The 22,168-nt window shown below is 34.5% G+C and overlaps 1 protein-coding gene across 1 annotated transcript; it reads left to right on the top strand.

Moving 5' to 3' along the window:
* Window positions 1–1,349: 1,349 nt before the first annotated feature.
* On the top strand, window positions 1,350–20,947 carry LOC149793688 (uncharacterized). The gene is made up of 3 exons (XM_089967663.1): window positions 1,350–3,938; window positions 14,297–14,385; window positions 18,757–20,947. The coding sequence occupies exon 1, from the start codon at window positions 1,917–1,919 to the stop codon at window positions 3,603–3,605; it is 1,689 nt and encodes a 562-aa protein (XP_089823789.1). The 5' UTR covers window positions 1,350–1,916; the 3' UTR covers window positions 3,606–3,938; window positions 14,297–14,385; window positions 18,757–20,947.
* The last annotated feature ends 1,221 nt before the right edge of the window (window positions 20,948–22,168 follow it).

Genomic DNA, 22,168 nt, shown 5'->3' with positions numbered 1-22,168 from the left:
AACTATTTTTTCCGTGACCAAACTTGTATTTACCAAGACAACATATTGCAATTATTTTGGCACATCAAAGGTTCACTGTATTGTAACAAAGACGTATCAAATACTGTGATTAAAGATGAGAAATAAAAGGAAGAACCAATATTTTTTCCTGAAGGAGAGAAAATAAATTGCAGATTTCCATATAACGCATGTAACCATGTTTTTAACACATCATAGCTTTAGTCATTGCCGATTGCCTTGAAAAGACCACACTCAGTCAATGAAGAATGTATCACTACAAAGTAATGTTGTTGTTTTTTGTTTTTTTTTAAATGAACCAATTTATTTCTAACAAATATTAATTTCCAATTCCATACCTTCAGATTATATTTGGTCCACGATGTATGCCAATGATACCCTAACGTTAATGCAAACAGTAGTAAGAAAGGATGACCCCTAAATGTGGGTAAATGGTTATGTTGCACCCTCATCGTGTTGCACTCAAGTCAAGTCGCACACTAGTCAAGTTATGTCGCACCCAATGCTAAAGTTATGTCAACCAACGCTTAAGTTATGCCGCACCCAATACTAAAGTTAAGTTTCGATATTTAAAGATTTCGCTGGCCAGTCTTAAAAAGGAATGTACAAAGAATTCATATATACGGTTATAATAATAATAATAATAATAATAATAATAATAATAATAATAATAATAATAATAATAATAATAATAATAATAAAACTAAAACTACTAGCGAAATAACCTTGCAATTCAACCAATCCACGAAAATTGATAACGCCACAAATGACGGTCTAATTTCAAATAGTACTTTAAAAATTGTAATAGTAAACAAAATAAAATGTAATTACCAGCGCTGAAATGAAACTTACAATAATTTTTTTAGTAACGGTTAAAGTATATACACTACCGGTCTGATAAAATAATACTAAATTTCTAGCAGCACAAGTCTCAGTGTCAATGTTAATTTTTAAAAAACCACAATGTTCAATGAAAACCATCGTTTCAACGAAAGTCATTTACATATTTGCATAAATGAATATTTAATGACTGGCAGGATTTCTTCATTATCCCAAGTGATGAAACGGACGACGAAAAATATATGCATATTCGTTCATAACTAAAATAGTAAACATCAGAGTGAAAAAATAAGAACATAACACTACTTGAATTCCAACATATTATATTACAAATCAAGCAATAAATAAATTAACAAACAAAGAAATGTATTTGTTTTTATTAGATCATCACTAATATTTTACCGATACATATTTGTTCCGTTTCAGTGCGGCAAATTGCACAGTTTAGAACAGCAAAGCACCCATCGTCATGTACATGTGTTTCCGGTTGAGATACATAACAAAACACTTCGCGATGAATCGCAGTGATGATGTTATTGTTGTTACGTGCTTTATGTTAGATTACACTGGTCAACAGTGAAATCATTACTGACTTGAAAAGGCCCTAATCTGTAGTATTTTGGTGTGCCGAACACGAATATAACCGTGAAAAATTTGTATTGGCTCTCGTTTTGAAGATATTCATATACCTCATTTTCTATGTTTCACTGTGTAAATTTCTCCAGTAGGACTGCAGCAACATCCGGAATAATGATGTAACATTGCATAATACCATCATGCTCACATCATCCACAGTTGATTGCATCATTTTCTGATGCAATGCAATACTAATGCCATGCGGCTGCTGAAGTAAGTTGACGTCAGCAGTGTACTATACATGTGTAGGCCTATTATACTAATGCCGGGCGGCTGCTGAAGCTGACGTAAGCAGTGTACTATATAAAGCCCAATCAGATAGGTTCAGCATTTAAAATATTTTAGACGTTGTGCGAGACAGTTCAAGCTACTGTTACATAAAACTTATTATTTTATCCATTTACGTACAATAAAGAACAGTAATGCCTCGAAAGTGTGTTAATACCGCGGACAATTTTTGCTATATTTGTGGGGAAGTGACATTTGCCAACCAGAGGAAAAGTATCAATTCTCAAGTGAAGAAGGCATATCATCTTTACTTCGGATGCAAGGTTGGTGACCAAGACAAGCCTTGGGCTCCGCATATATGCTGTGATACATGTACAACACAGCTTTCACAGTGGTTGAATTGCAAAAGGTCATCAATGCCGTTTGCAGTCCCAATGGTGTGGAGAGAGCCAAGCAACCACCTAAATGACTGTTACTTCTGCTTGGTTCCTCCTCTTTCCGGCGGAATAACGAAGCGAAAGAAGTCGAGAATAGTCTACCCAAACATTCCGTCTGCATTGAGACCAGTTCCACATGGTGAGGGACTTCCTATTCCAGAACCTCCAGCAGAATATTCTCTTGATTCATCTGACGAAGACAAAGGTGAGTCGATTTGTTCTTCTCCTGGTCCATCAGCATGCAGTGATCCAGATTTTCACTGTGGTGCATCATCAACCCCACACAGAATAACACAGGAAGAACTAAATGACCTGATTCGTGATTTGGACTTATCAAAGAACAAGGCAGAATTGCTAGGATCAAGACTCCAACAATGGAATCTTCTAGAAGAAGATGTCACAATTACTGCATATCGAAAGCGCCACCAGCAATTGGAGCCTTTCTTCAGAAAGGAAAGTAATCTGATATTCTGTTCCGATATTGAGGGCCTCATTAATGCTTTAAAAATCACTCATGACCCACAAGAATGGAGACTATTTGTGGACTCTTCGAAACTGAGTCTCAAGGCTGTGCTTTTGCACAATGGAAACATTCTTCCATCTATTCCAGTAGCGTATGCTGTCCACATGAAAGAGACATATGATAACTTAAGGCAGCTACTGAATTCCATTGAGTATAACAAGTACAGCTGGCACCTCTGTGGTGATTTGAAGGTAGTTGCCCTTTTAATGGGACTGCAGCAAGGATATACAAAATACATGTGTTTCTTATGCGAGTGGGATAGCCGAGCAAGGGAAATGCACTACATGAGGAAGGAATGGACTCACAGGCAGAATGTAGCCATTGGAGAGAAGAATATCCAACACCCAGCTCTGGTTGAGGCTCAGAAAATCTTGCTACCACCCCTTCACATCAAACTAGGTTTGATGAAGAACTTCGTGAAAGCCATTGACCGGACTTTGCCAGCATTCCGATACCTGCATGAAAAATTCCCTCGACTCAGCGAAGCAAAGATTAAAGAGGGAGTTTTTGTGGGTCCTCAGATTCGAGAGCTTTTCAAAGATGACCGGTTCAACAACTTGCTGGAAGGTGACGCGAAACAAGCATGGAATGCTTTTCGCCTAGTTTCTACAAACTTCCTCGGAAATGTTAGGGCAGAAAACTATAAGGAACTAGTAGAAGACATGTTGATGAAGTATAAGAAACTTGGCTGCAATATGTCTCTAAAGATTCACTTCCTTCATTCCCATTTGGATTTCTTTCCTAGCAACTGTGGTATTGTTAGTGATGAACACGGCGAACGTTTTCATCAAGATATCGCAACAATGGAACAAAGATACCAGGGAAAATGGTCCACTACAATGCTGGCTGACTACTGCTGGACACTCCTCAGAGATGCTCCCGAACAGCTGTACAAGAGACAGGCGAAGAAATCTAAGATGTAGTCAATGACCTGATTTTTTATAGGTAGGCTATTACAGTTGACCTTTTACTATTGGAATGCATTTCGTTATGTAAACATTAATTTCTTGCAGATTACAAAAAAACTAGAGCCAATTTTGCAATTTGACTGTCATATTCGTGTTCAGCACATAAAAATTGATAAGAATTGACTAATTTTATTTCAGTAACATGACTTTTGTAAAAATTTGTTGTCCAGTGTTATCAGCACACAAGAGTCTATACATGGCGACCAGTATATTTGGTGGAGGACAATTATGGGAAATACTACCGACCCAGGGAAAGTTAATGGTAAGCTTTCTCGCACACTGGAAGAGGTAAGATGGCAGTGATCATTGTAGTAAAGCTCTTTAGACCATGTGGCATGAAGCTAGTTTATGAACATAAGGAATGAAAGATCAGCTTAAAGGCCTATCGGGGATTTTTAAGCAGTATGTAATTAATTAATAAGGCTAGTACTGGTAAACAACTTACCCTTATTTACCGTATATGTTGGGATACCGTGTTTGTTGGGACACCAAGTAGGGACGGCAAAGGTTCTTGAGCCGTTTGTTATAAGCAGCTTGAAAACATATTTTACGGTAATATCATCTTTAAGATGAATAATAACGTTTATTTGAAAAGGATATCTGTAAGATTGATTATGTCATTTTTTTTATACCGGTACCCTCAGGCATTTTTACGAACTCAAATTACAGAAAAACGTCAGAAGAACACTATTTACACAACAAATTGTATACATTATGAATTTAAACTGTTTGTCTTACTGATTGATTTAAACTATGAACTGATGATTATAGCCGATTTAAATGTTGTTTTCCCGTTACTATAGATCATATCAGTGTGTTTTTTTTAAACGTATAAAATGACATAAATATATTTTTGACGTGTAAAAAGAAAGATAACTCGTTATGAGTAAAAGACTAAAAAATATACAATTGCTTTCATTGCACACTACTAAAAAAAAGTGTAGAAAGCATTTATTCATCCTTACTTACAATTATAACTATAATTCACTCTGCAAAACTTTAATTATTATATTCCAAAAGAAAGATATGTCTCAACACAATGCTCGAATATGAACTAAATGAATGCACTGATACAATTTAATAAATTGTTGCATTTTACTTGGAAAATATTGCGATAATATAAATTATCAACTTATAAATATCTAAATTGAATGTTTCTTATCTACTGCATGAAGTGAATCTTCCTAAAGCTGAATAACATCTACATTTTATCATTAAATATTAAACACAGCTAGGAATTATATCAAGAACTTGACTTAAAACCATAATAACAAATTCATAAAACTTTTAAACAATAAACATTTATACAAATAATTCCACTTCACTGATAACTTGGCCATTTTGTTGTGAAGGAACAGTAATAACTGTAAATACACTACGCCTCTGGAACAGTTTCCAGATGGCTGTTTCTGTTATCCTCTTTGAGAGTGTAATTGTAGTTGGCATTTAGGGAACTTGTGTCCTGCAAATCACAATCGTATACAATGTTGTAAAATTCAGGAAATCCCACTACTACACTCAATACACGCCCAGGCCACTTGCCCTCACTGAAGGTATGATTAACCTTCTTTCCAGCAAGTAATGGCATTTCATGTACAGGTGATTCCTCATTTGGGCTATCTGCGGCATCGTTAATTAACTGAATGAGGTTATTTTTCAGTTTTTCTATTGAGTATGCCTTACCCTTTACACTCATTTTGTACAGTTGTTTATCTTTTACAGTCTGTTTTAAGACTCTGCCTGAATCATATTTGTGGTGTTAGTGTCTTTCTTTTCGCTGTAACTTTTAGCTCTGCAAGGATGTTCTCAGCATCATCTGGTCTTTGTCACAAACCATAATAAAGGATTGCATTTGTGTGCTTTGATTTTATTTTGAGTGCTCTTTTGTTTCTTTTCTAGAGCAAGCTGTTTATTTTGCAAAGGCTCTTTTCATTTTGCCTCAATTTCTGTTAGCCTTTCTTTATATTTGGCTTGTATTTGTCTACCTTCTTGTCTACATTTTGATAGCATTTTATCTTTTTCCATTATTGGCAGTGATGTATATGACTGGGTGTGTCCTCTGATTGCGTCTGTTGGCTGAAAGTAACTTCCACCAGGCAGCTGTTCTTTCATAGCCTTTGTGAGAAAACTTCCAAGCCCTTTGAAAGCCATTTGTGCAAGAGCACATACATTGTCATCAATGCCATCACAGGGCTGAACAAGTTAGGCATAAATTTCGTCTTTTTCAAATAGACTACATTCAAATGGGTGGTCATTACCATTAATGAAATCTGTAGATTCTTGACCAGCTCTGTCAAAGAAGGCTAGCACTGCATGATAACTGTTGTTCATGTTTAAAACATGAACATTAGTTTCAATCAGTCTCCATAAAGGGGCTGTTATTAACTCTGATATGAGCCCCAGGACCATAACTGTGGCTGTCTGTTATCCCTCTGTTATATCATTCCAGTTACTTGAAAACATAAGCATGACATCTCTCCTATATTGCTCTAACATTTCTGTAAAAGCTAAAAAAAATTGGTCTCTGTCAGACATAAAATCTCTTATGTTGCATAGAATACTATTCCCACCCTTGGGACAGAGCCCAATTTTTTATAGCTTTTTCAGAAATGTTAGAGTTTGTATTATTATTGTTTCTGTAAGATTTACACATGTGAGAAATGTTATTTAATATGTTCCTAAAAATGTCCAGTGTAGTTCTGGTTGATTTGTCAGACATATCTCTCAGACCCAGAAAATACACGTTTTGTTTTCATCACTTAACAAAAATGTTTGGTACGTCTGCCCAAATGTTCTTGTTTCATCACCGTACAAGCATGTATTTTGTGCTCTACCAACAGTAGCTCCAAGCTGCTTTTGTCCAATAGCAAGTTTTTCAGCTATTATATTATCCACAGTTCTCGATGGAACTTCATTAGGAGTTCTGTTAGCAAGCTTTAAAATTTCTGTTATTGCTGGACCTACATTAGCTGATGCAACATTATAACTGGTAATGTTCATAATGCATTGTCTTGTATCAGGTGTGTAACATTTTGTTACGTGATTGTACAGGTCAATTACAGCATTATCTTGTAGAAGAGCTTGCAAATAATCTCTGTTATGTGTTATATTTTGCAAGTCTTTCTTCAGCTGACTATTACCTTTACCTTTGATATCACTTGCATTTTCTGATGCCGTTAACTTTTCATTTAACATTCTCACCGTCTCTTGCTCATGTCATAAGTGAACAGTTAATCTGATGTTGCTGAGCCATAAATTTTCATTGTCAGTTTTCAATATTGAAAGCTTTTTCTTCTGACAAATTATGGTCTTTTGCAATGCTCTGTTGTTTGCATCAGAAACTCTCTTAATGGCATATCGTGTTAGGGTTCTCCTCAGTAGAGTATTTTCATAACGTGCATCTTGTTTCTCTTTAACAACGAAATGGAATTTTTGAAGCATTTTGTCTTTATCATTTATTATCTTTTTCGCTTGAGAGGATAGTTGTTGGGTCTTTGATTTTAATTTCTTTGAGTGAGTTTTTAATTCTTGAGACCTTTGAAGACTAAAAATCTCATGCTGATGCTTTTCTATAGTTTCTCTAATTTCAACAGTTTTTTGTGCCTTCAGTGACTCGATTTGTTCTGACTGTTGTTTGAACTGTGACATTTCAGTTGCTAAACTTGTACATGCTTGCTTGCAAGATGAAAGTTCCTCTTCATAAAGTTTTCCACTTGGAACTTTAGGTGCTGTCACAGTGTTAACTGGTACTGAAAATGCTTCATTTTCAAATTCATTCTTTGCCAACCCTCGTTTATTCTTGTATCAATACAGCTTTGCAATTAGAGCATTTTTTATTAATAGATGATGAATCAAGGTTAGCTATTTGTGCAAACGTGTTTGTTAAATAGTGTTCATCAGTTGTCTCTTATGAAAGATGTCAATAGTTGTCCGAACATTTAAAGTTCTAATGTCTTTATTGTACTCCATCATTATGGATATACATACACCAGCACGCAAAACATGAAAGAAAAGAAAAAAACTCCATACAAGATTTGTTAAATATCTGATAAGAAATAGATATGAAACACAATTTTGCTTACTACCAAGATAAATTATCCCGGATTAAAACTGTACAAGACAAATTACTACGTAATTGTCAATGAATTGACGTGCAAGTCTCTGAGTGACTTTCTTATATATTTATAGCAGGCTGAATAAAACAGCTCAACAGAAGATAAACAAAAAAGTTGTTCTAAATCAATACTTTTTATTATTATTATTGATTAAATAACTCTATCATATTTTGTGTCGAGTGACTTTCAGCTTCTAATATTTGCATCTTCACATCGATCCATAATGCATGGTGAAAAGAAAATAAGGCTGAAGAATTACATCTAACAGGGTCATACAAAAATTAATAATTGCTCTTCATTACATGGACAACTGAAGCAGTTTTTTCTCTATTCAGTATAAGAAATGAATAATAATTATTAATATCTTGAATAGAACTGCGTAATCGGCCCAGAAATTATTTTCATTAATATTTCTTCTAAGGGCATTTGTATTATCAGCACTGTGAGCTTTTTAGGAAAAAAGTGTCATTCATTACACATACTCCAGAGACTTTAGACAATATTCGGCACCTTTCGGAAACATGATAATATGTAGCTGCTAGTAAAATTGCTGTAGTGTGTACCCACCCATTCAGATTTTCACACATTTCCATACTGAAACATTCCGTATATATTTTGGTATGTTTGCTTTGGTTATCTCCCCCATCCTTTTCTGTCCGTACACCTAGTCCTACATGTAAAACCTCAAAAGCACCAAAACAAAAACAACATGTATATACTTTGTCTTACATTTTAGTACTATTGGGACACCATAAATAAATATTTAAAGTAAATTTTTTGTGCACTGTATGTTTTGGTACACACTGTTTTTTTTTATTAAGTTGTGAGTTGTGGGACACCTTTAAAATTGTTTGAAAATGCACTCCAACTTAAATTTTATTTGAAAAAATGCAATATACCTGAGATAAAACACTTTAATCTGCTGCATTATCAGCGTCTCATCTGCCAAACCTTCACATGTACGATAATTTGTTCAGTGTATAAATATCTTTTTAGCTTTCTCGTGCCTTGAAAAAAGTATCGTTGGAGGAAACAAATCTCCTGAAGCTGAAGCTGCAAGGCCTAAAATATGTCTTGCTGTTTCTCACACTTTAAACCCCCTATCTTATTGACAGTCAGTCCAAGAATGAGATAAAGTACACTGGAATTTCATCCATGTTAATGATCATATTGTCAGCGAAATCATTTTATTTTCTCCAGTTTCCCTGGCAACACTGGGTCATCGATGCCCATGCATGAAGCACTATATTTTATCACTTTAAAACTTGTTACATTGTTTAAATTTATTTTCAAAATTCCCATTTGAATCCTGGTGAAAAGGAAGCAAAGTTAGTTCCCTGTGTCAGCCAACTTTGTATGGTAAATATGATTGCCACACTTAAAACAATCCAAAAACTGCTTCTGAAGTTGGCTTACTTTGTAATAAAATAACCTTGGTGGTTAATATCCTTAAACAAATTGGCACACTTAAAAGTATTCAATGCCAGCTTCTGAGGTCGGATTGCTTTAAAAAAAAATACCTTTATCTTTAATATCCTGTAAGTAAGTTCAAACAGTGAGTTTATTGCTGGTTGTCTGTTGTGTTTATTCACCACCCGGGATTCTGCTGGTAGATATTATACACAGCAATAACTTGCTTTTAATAATACTTTTTGTAACCCATGCCAGTGAAAAGATTGTTATTTTGCACTCAAGTGACTGTATTTTCAAATAGTGATTTTTATTTGCGAGATACTGTCATATAGTTAACTTAAATATCATACAGTATTGGTTATTTTGCACCTAACACTGCATCATAAGTGAATGGCCGATACCTTCAAGCAATCGGTTGATCATTTGCGATTTTATTGGATCCACTTTTCAGTCAGATATTTTATTCATACCTCTGAGTACAATCAAACACGATTTGTTTCTCATGTTCACGTCAATGAACAATGTGTCGTGTTATTTGATATAAACAATGCATGCTACATTATGGTTGCCCATGGTATGCTACATAAACAGAGTTCGTGGATATATTTAATGCTCATGATGAAAGAAAAAGAGGAATAAATGATAACAGTGCAAGGTTATTTTTTTTAAATTTTATTATCAAAAATGTGTATTGTTTATCTATTTTATTGCAACAGGCAATGGGGGTAGGGTGCAAACTCAACATAAATTTATTTTGTTTCTTAAGTCTTATTAGACATATAACCTAGGTGAAAAAAAGTTTCACTAAGTTCTGGGACAGGAATTTATTAAATTTTATCTAGTTCAATGTATACAGTAAATATGGTAATTGCAATGGATGTTACAACAGAAGGGCATAGTAAAAACAGTGAATGCTGTTTTTGGAGAATATAAGAACAAATTGACTTTTGATATGTTCCAGATATTCTAAAGTCTTTTTCTGTGCTTTTTACCAGGTGCCACCAATGCATTTTTTCATGAAATATCATATTCATAAGGCACACACACTCAGGGTCTCATATTGTTTCTTTAAATTCACATGAAAGTCATGCATGTACTATATAAAAAATTACAATGGAGGACATCTCTTCCTTATCATGTTACCTATTTAACAATTGTTTTGTATATTTGTATTCTATGTTGGCTTATCTCTGATTGTATGTTATGCATATATTATTTGATTGACCTTGGTCAGTAATCAAGTTAAGGTCCTACCTGACTAGTGACATTTATTTTGGAAACAACACAATATAGAGGTGGTATTTCTCTATGATTATAGATTAAATATTCAATATTAAAATCGGATCTGTGCTGTCCTACATGAAGATCTGATGACGTCCACTTAAAGATCATGTTCTGGTGACCTTTGAATTAACCAATGGAAATGAAGCTTTAAGAAATTTGAACGTGAATCAAATCATTCAGCACACATTCATGCTCTTAATCCACACTGCTCCGTCTCCAAACATGAAGATATAAGATGTCCTCTGAATGGTTTGTATAATTTGTGATTATGGTAATAACATAGGTTACAAGAACATGACCCCTAAGTTGTCCTGGTCAGATCTTCATGTAAAACTGTGTTGATCTGATTTTAGTCAGATCGAATATTCAAATCATTATTAATAGAGGTAAATGTGTTTACTTGTATCTGAGTTTACAGCATTAGTTTTTGAGTTGGATATCCCTGATCTTGTTGACCACTTCAAATGTTTTAAAAAGAAGTTGACTTTCATACTGGTTTTGTTATTGTGTGCCATAGCCTTTTATATTAATATTGTTTACTTTAAAATTACTTATTCCTGCCTTAATATCCAAAGTAGAATCAGTGTTATTGTTGTGTTCATTGAGCTAAAATTTGGGAGGATTTACTTAGTTAAATTATTTACTGGAATGACAAAATGCCCATTGATACTTCTTGAGCAAAATCACTCTTACTGAATTACTGTGAATTCATTTAAGAACATTTGAGTTTATATCATTGTGATCCATCAAGACTGTTGGCATGGTAGCACATTCAAGGCTATTGGCACATAATCATTATCAGTATTGGATTTTACTTGGAACAACACTGGAATTCATTTGGAACTCTGTACATTTAAACTTGGGATAGAACTTTTATGGACTATTTGGGATCTTAATAACAATGCTGTGAGTTTTTTTTAAAAACTTTCAATTTGTATTCTAGGGAAATAAATTATATATTTAATTTTACTAGCCTTGTTAGTTCTCACTCTTTTTTGTTACTTAGTGTAAGACCATAAAGTTGTAACAAAATCCAGGCTGATATTTGAAGCTACATTTCTCGTAGGGTAATAAAGTTGGTACTGATGTTTGGCTCAGGTGTTTGACTTTGTATAACTATCCAAGTTTGGCATACTCTGTTATCTTGAAGGCATGCCAGTCCATTATTCCATACTTACATTCGACATGTACATGACTGAACCTGCTTAATATGCAAGTGCAATGCATGTAATACTATCTTCTCATTGGCCAATCGATGCACAATTTCAGAACTGAATTAATCTTAGAACCAATTGTGCATCAGTGCAAAAAGAAATCTGATAGCCTGGGGCCCCTCTAATTTTAGATCAGGCCTGTCCTGTTTGCAAGGTGAGGTACCCATTGGGCTTGTCATAAAATGTTTAATTTGTCTGAGGAAATGGCATGTTATGCTAAACAAAATACACTTTTGTACTCCCACCCCCTACCCCACCATCGTGTTTCAAAAAAACGCAATTTTCAGTAACCTTCAACAACAAAAAATCCCCCAAAACACCCTGCCCCTTTCAGTATGTCCGTTACATGCAGCATGTACAAATGGCAAACAGTCATGATTTGAGCTGATGTAAAACTATCCCTTGGGCAGTTAAAATAGTGGTAGTTAAAGACAAAAAGGTCAGGTATAATCCACCATTTCACATATAAATTAACTAACAAACAAGAGCTAATTTGCATAGGTAGGATCAGGAAGTGGAACAACTCATTATATGTAAATGAAAGAGATGCTAGATGCAAGTACAAGAACAAAAGTTATTACCTTCTTTCCTTGAATTAGACAGTTTAAGCCATATATATTATATGTTTGACAAGTTTGTGAACAGCTGCAGTGTTTCTTTGTAGTCAGATTTTACTTCCTTTTATAGAATGAAAAGCATGATCTTTTCAGTAGTTGGATAGTGTTCAAGTGTAATTCATTTATAATTCCGATTTTTGAAGCAATTGGCTATCAGCAAAGCCCCCGCCATATTTCATAACTTTTGGTTGATTGAGTTTTACTTTGTGATGCACACTGTGAAAAAGAATAACAAAGAGGGTGCTATTAGATCATAGCACATACTGCAGAGAAGTTTGAACACTAGGACCATCCGGGGTCTAAAGCACTCTCCGTTATGATCACTGCCATCTCACCTCTGTCTGCGTAGGTTCGAGTCTCGGATTCGACCAATGTGGGTATGTGAGAAAGCTTGCCAGTAGCTTCTCGAGGGTCGGTGGTTCTTTCTGTGGTTTTCCCGGGTTCTTCCTCCACCATTAATACTGGCCGCCATGTATAGCCTATCGTGTGCTGAAAAATGGCGTTAAAGCCCACAACAACAACAACAACTAGGACCATCCAGTCCCCACTGAGTGTAGTGATGAACACCAGGACCATCCAGTCCCTACTGAGTGTAGTGATGGACACTAATGACTCTTGCATTAACTTTTAACCCTGTTGAATTTATATTTGAGTAGTCAAAAAATGAAATGATTTGGATTTAGTCCAAATTCTGCAAAGTGATAACTTTGACCTTGTTTTTGCCTGTACTAAATAGAAGAATTTTAATTTGAATACCAGTGTCTCTAGCTAAGAATCCTACTTAGAGTAGATACTGCTAGTCATTAACACTGTCAGTAATTAGGCATCATATATCGAAATCGAACCTTAAAGGTAAATTACACAAAAAAAGCTATACTTAGTTGTTTGAATAAATTTATTATAATGACTTTACATTGGTATAATTTCATTTCTTAGTATTATATCTGCATTTTCGTAAAATAAAGTTTTAATGTGTTTTTGTACAGAATTTATGTCATACTATGGTTATTGTTTATGTAGCCATGTGTCAGAAAGAGTTATTGTTCTTCTGTCAGTAGTGACCGTAAAGAAAAGAATATGGGCTTTTACTCAAATATTCACACACTTTTTACCATTATTATCATAAAAGAACTCTAAAGTATTTCAAAAGCAGGCATAGGTTAGTTTTTCTGCAGTTTTAAAAATATTATTTATTTCTGCAGAAGATGTGGAAAATCCCCAATTTCATTTACACCAAATATGGACAGTTGATGTTGTTTTGGGTTGAATGCCATTTCTTTGTGCAAGTTAGGCTATGCTTGGTTGCCATTATAATTAGTAGAGGAAGAACCAGAGAAACCCCCCTGTAAGAACCACCGAGCCATGGGAACCTAGTGGCAGCTTTCTCACATGCCCACGTTGGCTCAGCCCAAGAGCCGAATCCATGTGGACAGAGGTGAGATAGCAGTGATCAGTAAAGGTGGGAAGGTTAGACCACTTGGCCAGCTTTGGACCTTTGAACTGTGAATACATTTAGAAGTAATGTCAACTTTTTGCATATGAATAGAGAAAAAGTATAATTGTAATGAGGTTGCCATTTTGAGCAAAAGGTTAATCTTGATAACATACACCCTCTTGTGGAAGCACCTGTTGTTAGGCATAGTGCCTTCATCCATTTATGAGTTTGACCTCTAAAAGAATCAGTTTTTAGTTCTATTATAAAACATGGACCCCCACCAATGAATGAAAGTAAGAGAATCGGGTAATAAAAATGGGTGTATTTAACAAAGTTAAATGTGCTAATTGTAATTCTTTTATATCTTGGATCATATTTTTGATAGGCTTTGAACCTACATAATTATGGAACAAAACATTGATGGCTTTCAGTTTTTGAAGAAAACATTCAGCACATGTTAATATACAAGTAAAGATGCCTCTTTGTAATCGATGGTACAAAATTTGTCTGGATGGTTGTTGGTCAAAACAACTTGTATGTTTTTTCAGTTGCACTATGTTTATTTCAGGAAGAATATGTTAATGAGAGTGGACAGAATGCCGCCAATTGTCAGACCACTACAGATATCAGCCTTAGAGGAAATCATAATGACCACATGTAAGAAAGCTTTATTTATATACATACAGCATAATGCAGAGTGTATTATGTTATGTTTTTAGGTCTTGTTAAAATTTTATGTCTGCGTTTTCATTTTTGTTGTAAGCTATCTCTCATTATTAAACATTGTGGATGATTTGCGCTTGGAATAAAAAAATAAATATCAATTTTGGGTAAGAAAATCCTAGGTCAAGGTCATTGACTGGAAAAACTTTGAAGGAACAAGAATGGTTTCCATACAATAATTTGAGTTCTCGACCATCTACAGTTACCAATCTTTTTGGTAGGTTTGCATTTGTGGTAAGGTAGAACCCGATTGGTTTTAGAATCAGTAGTCATGGTAACTGACATAAAAACACAGATGGTTTTCACAAAGTAACATTAATTCTATATCACATAATTGGACCAAACCTGTTGGATATCTTGAACTTTGGTGTGGAAGATGATGATTGATTTTAAGATTAAAAATAGTCAGAGGCCAAGGCCATTATGACAGAAAAAAAATTGATTCTGCACAATAATTATTTCAGTTCCTGACCATCTGCCTTCACAAATGTTTGTGTATAACTTACACATTGGGTAAGAAAGAATCACATTGAATTTGGTGTTTTATAAATTTAAAGATCAAGGTTATTATAACTATATTAAGAATTCAGTTTGTATTATAATTTTAGTTCTAAACCACATACATGGACCAAGCTGTGTGGATGGCATTGCATTTAGGGCAATAAAGACATCTATAGATTTTAGGGTCATAAAGCTCATATATCACAGTCAGGGTAAGACTAACTAGACAATATTGATTTCTACACAATGACTTTATTTGGAGATCACATACACAAAGTCCAGGTCATCAAGACCTGAGTCAACCATGCACCAATACAGTGACATAATAGACAATTAAATCATCAAGCATGACACAGGGGGCCCACAAGGCCCTAAGGCCAGGTAGGCTTATGGTATGGCCATGTGTCCTGTGTGCATTGACCATCATGTACACCTGTCAGCAATTCCTCCTTACCACTCTAGAGTCCATATTTCTGATCCAGTTTTAAGCAAACTTAAGATATGACTTTATAGCATCAAATTCTCTGACCATTTCAGTAATGAGTGAGACGCATGCAGGTTAATGAGGTGATTTTTGATCCATATGGGATCTAGTTTTGATCAAAGATATACATGAGTATCATTATGATCTTGAATGAGTTGGATAATGAATGAGCTAAACACTTACAAAAAAGACGACAATGCATCTGATCGGCGGTGCTTGTTGCCAGTAAGGAGGCTGCATTTTTTATCCCATTTTGATCAGACTTGGAACATATATAGGTATATAATATCATGTGCAGCATGCTTTTAGCAATTCCAAAACATTGAATAACAGCAACAGAACAAGAAAATAACAAACTTGTATGTAATTCATTTAAAATCCAATGACGTCCATTAAAAATACTAATCAGAATAGGATAAACACTGTTGACAACCATGATATGTATTCCCTACTGAAATCATTTCATGATTGTATGTAGTTTGAGACCTGATCATTCTTTTTATAATATAGCGTATATATGTTTCTCAGCTGCATAATTTTCAAGGGCTCATTGTCCTGACTTTCTAGCCACATTAGTCCATTATTGAATGCAAATATGAATTTGGAAATATCATTGGGATTCCTCCAGATGGTCCTGCTGGTCACTGTCATTAGTAGATTCTATTCTGTTGATTGTGATCTTAGCACCTATAAAGAAATGCTCAATGTCAGCATGATTCTTACATTCAACAGTCCTTGTCAAGTTTGATCCAGCGCTGAAGAAGCCATAAAAAAATCACAGAATAAGCTTTCCTTTTCCTGGACGTCTCCATTGTCTTAATTCACTTTTAAATACTGATGATGCTGAACTCTCTCTTAAATCCGACTTATTTCACTTGAAAGTAATACTTCATTGAGTGAATGGAACCTATCTATAGCTATATTATGCCAATGAGCATATATCTATTCTGGGCTGCACTGCAACAAATTAAAGAAAGCGGTGGCAAGTACCAAAGACATATTGCCACTAATTGTTTCTTTGATTCATGCTGTCTAGTGCCAATAAACAATGATGAGCTGGTTCCATTAATCAGATTAAGTCACTGATTAGCTGGGGTGGCTTTAGTGCTGAAGTCAAATTGAACAGTCCTGTGTACTTTAGAAGCCACATACATTTATTGTTGTTTTGGGTTTAACACCATATCTCGGCACAGGATAGGCTTTACATAGCAGAGAGTATAATTGGTGAGAGTATAATTGGTGAAAGAAAAACCTTCAAACCTTTGCAAGAACCACTGGTCCATGTGAAGACACTGGCCAAGCCCAAGATTCGAACCAATGCAGACAGAGGTGAGATTGCAGTGATTGGTAAAGGGAACACTTCACAGTCCAGACCCCCCAAATACACTGGTTGTCACTAGCCAGTGACCATTTTGGCCAATTTTTAGATAAGGGTAATTTTGGGTGTACTGTAGTTGTTAGTTTAATAGTGTCTTACATTGCCTGAATACAGTATTATCTAATTGAGTTCATTTTTGACTGCACAAGCACATTCTGGTTATGTCCAAATGAAGTTCAGTTGTTTTGATATAAAGTTTAAGCTGATATATTTTTTTTTACTTTTTCTTGAATTTAAACAAAATATTGTTTTGATGATGCATTCGAAAGCATTAATGTATTATATCCTGATTGGCATTAAAGCTGAGCACATTACAACAGTGGAGAACTATTATTTATCTGGCTTGATTGGTGGAGTTAATTACTACTCTAGTGGCCACATTTTGATCATACATGAAATACAGGCTTATGCTGTATTGTCAAGATGAGTTAAAACATTAGCAAGATTCACACCTATTAACGAGGTAAACCTGCTTCTGATTGGTTAACCTTGACTCCAATGTTTAGGTCAAAATATCAGTTTGTGGCAAGGAGAGAACCAATAATCAGATCTGTTGAGAATCACAGGTTTGTGGTTGTGATCAGAGTTGACAACGTTGGAAACCATTTTCAAACTTTCCAAAATTAGTTTGAGAATATATAACTCATGAATTTCAATCAAAGAAGTTATATAAATTGGCAAAACAAAAAAAAATAAAAATATTAAATTAAAAACTCTTTAAGTATGTAAAATATTTTGTATATAATGTTGTGAATACGTTTGATGAGTCATGCTTAAAAACCACATAGATACTGTGTGTGCATTTATGATGCATGACTCTGGGTTTCCTTTCACAACAAAATTTATCATTTGCTCTGGTTTTTCTACTCAGCTAAGGACCATTCCATGACTGAGTCAACAAAAACCACAAGTCTTGTAGGCAAAATGCTTTAAATAGGGATTGTACCAACTAAACCAGTTGTTGTACATGTGTGGTAAAAGACACACAATAGTAACCTCATTAATCTCATAGTCTAACAAAACACAAAACACAAGTAACCTTTAATTGGTATTGCTTTATTGACATGCCTGAAATATTGGTTGTTTTTATACTATCAAGTAAATGCATTATTTTTTGTCATTACACATAGTACATGGTTTTAGCCACTTATTATTTTTCATTTTTTTTTTTTGGTCCTAAAAATTAATGGAAATTCCTATTACAATGAAGTTTTCACAAGAACGCTTAAGATGTCTACTTGCTATAAAATTAAATGGTGCTGATCTGGTATCCCATATGGCCATCACTGTGTCCATCTTGAAAATCTTGTTATTGATATTGTTCTTGATGAATGAACAGTCATATCAACATTTCTTGTGATCTCTAGTTGGAAAAAATAATAAAAAATCCGGAACTGTTATTCAGTTTGGCTGCCGCAGTGGCCATCTTTATCACTTTTTATTGCCATGGGGTTTTCACCACCAGATGTCTTATGATGTCTAGTTTGTGCGAAGTGCAAAAGGTACTCTTTGCATACCTCATTTAGCCACTAAAGCACACATCATGAAAATATTGTTTTTGCTCTTTTTGAATGGATGGTCTTATAAAAATGAGATTTTCACAAGCAATTACTTGTAGTGATTAGTTGGTCCTAAATGAAAATGCTCTGACATCTAATATGGATGTCACAGTGGCGAAATCATGTTATAGCTATGCCTTAATGAATGATCATAACCAGCATGGGACTTTCTCTCAAAGACTTCTTATAATATCTAGCTGGTCTAAATAAAAAATGGTTCTGATTTGACTTCCACTATTGCCAACACATTAGCCATCTTAAAAATCTTTTCACTATTTCTAGATAACTTGTAATAATTGTGTTGTCACCATTGACTTATGATGCATAGTTGGTTATAAATGGAAATCGTAGCCATCTTAAAAATCATCTTATTATTCTTTCAGAATCAAAAGTAATATCAACAAGATGTTTTCACCTGAAGACTTCTTGTGATCTCTTGTTGGTCCTGAATGAAAATTATGCCAATCTGATATCCAGTAGATCCATGAAAATCTTGTTATTGCTGACAAATATTATCTCATTTCAAAACTCGGTAGCTTAATGGAAGAAATGGTCTTATTTTGAATTCCTGGAAAATCATTTTGGCCAGCAGAGGATCAATCTTTTCAAGAGACTCTTGTTAGATATACTGGCTTGTGAGCAGAACTCAAGCTAGTATGAATGGATTTGTATCAAATCCAGTTTGTGGATATACCTCTTGTATATATTTCTTACTAAATATAAGGTATTCTTAACAAGAAGATGATAGCCTATTATTATCAATAAATTTATGAGAAAGCATCTCCCAGAAAATTAATGCAATAGTTTAGCCATTGTTTTCACTTTTTTGTGGACCTTTTATACAATTTGTAAATTTTTCCACTAGAAATGATCAGTTTTCCTGAAAGTTCTTTTTTGTCATAGATCAGGTGACAGTTTGTATTTAAATGTGTTAGGTAAGCAGTTCATTCCTTTTTCATATCAGTCTTTGGGAATTTATGGTCAGAGTTTTTGGTTGTGTTCTGATGTAATTTGAGAGGAATCAATTAACTAATTCACTAGAATTACAAAGTACTTTTTTGGAATAATTTTGTATTTAATCAAAGACATTTTTGGATTACATCATTGTGATACATCAGGACTCTTGGTACATCCACACATTCAGGACTTGAAATTCATTTTGAACGTTCTCTGCTTTTTGACTTGTGATAAAACATTTACGATTATTTGGGATTTAATTCACATTACTGTAAGTAACTTTTGAATTTTCACTTTGTATTCTATGGAAGTAGATTGTTGAATTCTACAAAACTGCTGGTTTTGCTTCTTTTTTTTCTAAAACTTAGTTTATGAGCAAGGAGTCACAACATGCATGAAATGTGATGCCATTCTTGCCACTTTAACAGACATTAATAACCGTTTTACAGGAAGAACTTAATGCATTTTCTTGTCTCTTAACTTTGTTGCAGTCACTGAAACTTTTGTTTCCACCCATCATTGAATGTTTTTATTTCCTTTGTTTGGAATTTGCTGTTTTGTTATTGGTATGCTTCGACAAACTTTAAACAGAGATGTCAGACCAAATCAGCTTGATGCTAATTAAGCTCCAGAGTAATCCAACCATAATCAATTAACATCTTTAATCCTATTCAAATTACTTGCAATCATAGATAGTTTAAATTCTAATTTATGCTAGTAAATTTAATCATCGAACTTGGCAGAACATACCTCACAGAACCCAACCATAATTAATTGAACTCTTACAGACAGGATTAAAGGGTGAAATTAGCAACAACATTGTCTTACTCACTTAAGCTAGATCAGTCACATGATCACATGCAGTATTACTGTAAACATACTACACTGTAACCAAAAAGCCACATACCGGTAAGTGATATTTGCTGGCAAATGAGTTTAACACCAGAAAGTATCTCAACGATCATTTCTGGTTTTCCCAGAGGATCGTGCAAAAGCCTCAAGAAGGCAAGGTTTTTCATGCGTGATTTTGAAAAATGATCTTTGGCGCACATGTATGTGGAGTGTCTTTGCAAATGCTGAGAATTCATGCGCAAATAAAATTTGGTTCTATCAAAGAAACATTGGATGAATGTGTATTGTCGTAATAAAGTAAGTTTATCCCATCATGACACCAAAACTGTGGATATTCACAGATAGAATCACTACTTATTCTTATGGAAACTGAACCATTGTAAATGGAAAATAAACCTTGGCAGTAGTACAGTGGAACCCCGCTATAACGCGCCCCGCCATAACGCGAATTCGGATATAACGCGGTCGTAGCATGGCTCCCGAAATTTCGTATATTCATTCACACATGAAAAAAAAAATTTGGAGAAAAGTAAAAAAAACAAAACAAGAAATTAACTTCATTTTGGGCATGAGATTAGTTGTGACTTTTATAATAATATGATCGTGGCATGGTTCCTGAAATTTAAATTCATTTACGTGTATTTTTATCGGACTGTGAAAATATTTGTTTAACGTACGAGAAATAGTGTGTAAAACGTTTATTATAATTTGGTGGAAGAATTCGCGTATGACTTTTAATAATAAACGATCGGAACTTAACAATTTATCCAGGTTCTTTAAGTGATTTTGGAGAAGTGATCGTGTATGAATTCTAAAATAATACGATATATATAACGTACGAGAAATAGTGTGTACAACGCTTGGCTTCTGAAATTTATCAATTTGAACAGGTTGTGGTGAAGCTCCATATTCTACTCTAGAAGAGAAAACTGGTTTCATTAGGTTTTTGAATTGTTAAGCCGAAGTAAACATTATCGGAAGTGTTACTTATTACGGATCCATGAGTAAAGCCAGTAAATCGTCTTTGTGATTGTCTTCCATGAAATCTGTATACAGTCGTTGCTCAAACAATAGCCGACATGGGCTTCTTATTTAACTGCAATCACAGCCAAGCAGCAGACAAAGCTGTGGTTGATACAAGAGTCGCACAATTTAATAAACATCAAAGGACGAAAGCCGCCAACATGTGTGCTGTGCTTGGCGGTGTGATCAAACAACAAACAGTTGAAAGTAAATAATATCCAATACAGACACCGTATGTAGACCCGGGAATAGCTGCATGCAATGACCGTACGATATCAGACGGCAAGTAAATGGTTTCAATATTTTGTTCATCCTATATTTTACACGACGAATTCAGACTATTACAAAATTATTGAATATTTTAAATCTGTACGATTTTCAATGAAATTACATCCATTATGGATGAACTGCATGCCACGACGGCACGGTAGCATACGGTGTTGATACACTTTTCATGATATAGCGATAGTCTGGTATTATCGGTCAATCTGTATTATCGTTCAAACAAATAAAAATTAGTAAATGTTTTTAATGCACAGTAATAACCTATAAATATATTAACCATCGATTATTTTGAATATATCTTAATTAATGCATTCCAGTTAATATTCATCTGATGATAAGCCGACTTTTGATCATTGCACATGTATACACGTATATGTTCTCGGAAAAAAAGTTAAATATTGTAAAACCCCGCATTAACGCGACCCCGCTTTTAACGCGATCCGATTTTATGGACCCCGATCATCGCGTTGTAGCGGGGTTCCACTGTACTTGGAATTCCTAAGTACAAATGCTTTACTGGGAGGTTGTTCCATGGTTTGACCACAGGTATCAAATATCAGTGTCAGGGCTTTTACAGTCTTTGAAGGACTTTGACAGTTTGGTAAAAATGAGATAGCATTTTCAAGGCCTTGAAAATTGAGCAAATAACCCAGAGGTCTTTAAAAGTCTTTGAAAATT

This window comes from Sinohyriopsis cumingii, chromosome 8 (genome assembly GCF_028554795.1).
Source record: "Sinohyriopsis cumingii isolate HCF-2022 chromosome 8, ASM2855479v2, whole genome shotgun sequence".
Classification (NCBI taxonomy): Eukaryota; Metazoa; Mollusca; class Bivalvia; order Unionida; family Unionidae; genus Sinohyriopsis; species Sinohyriopsis cumingii.
This window is presented reverse-complemented; position numbering and strand designations above follow the sequence as displayed.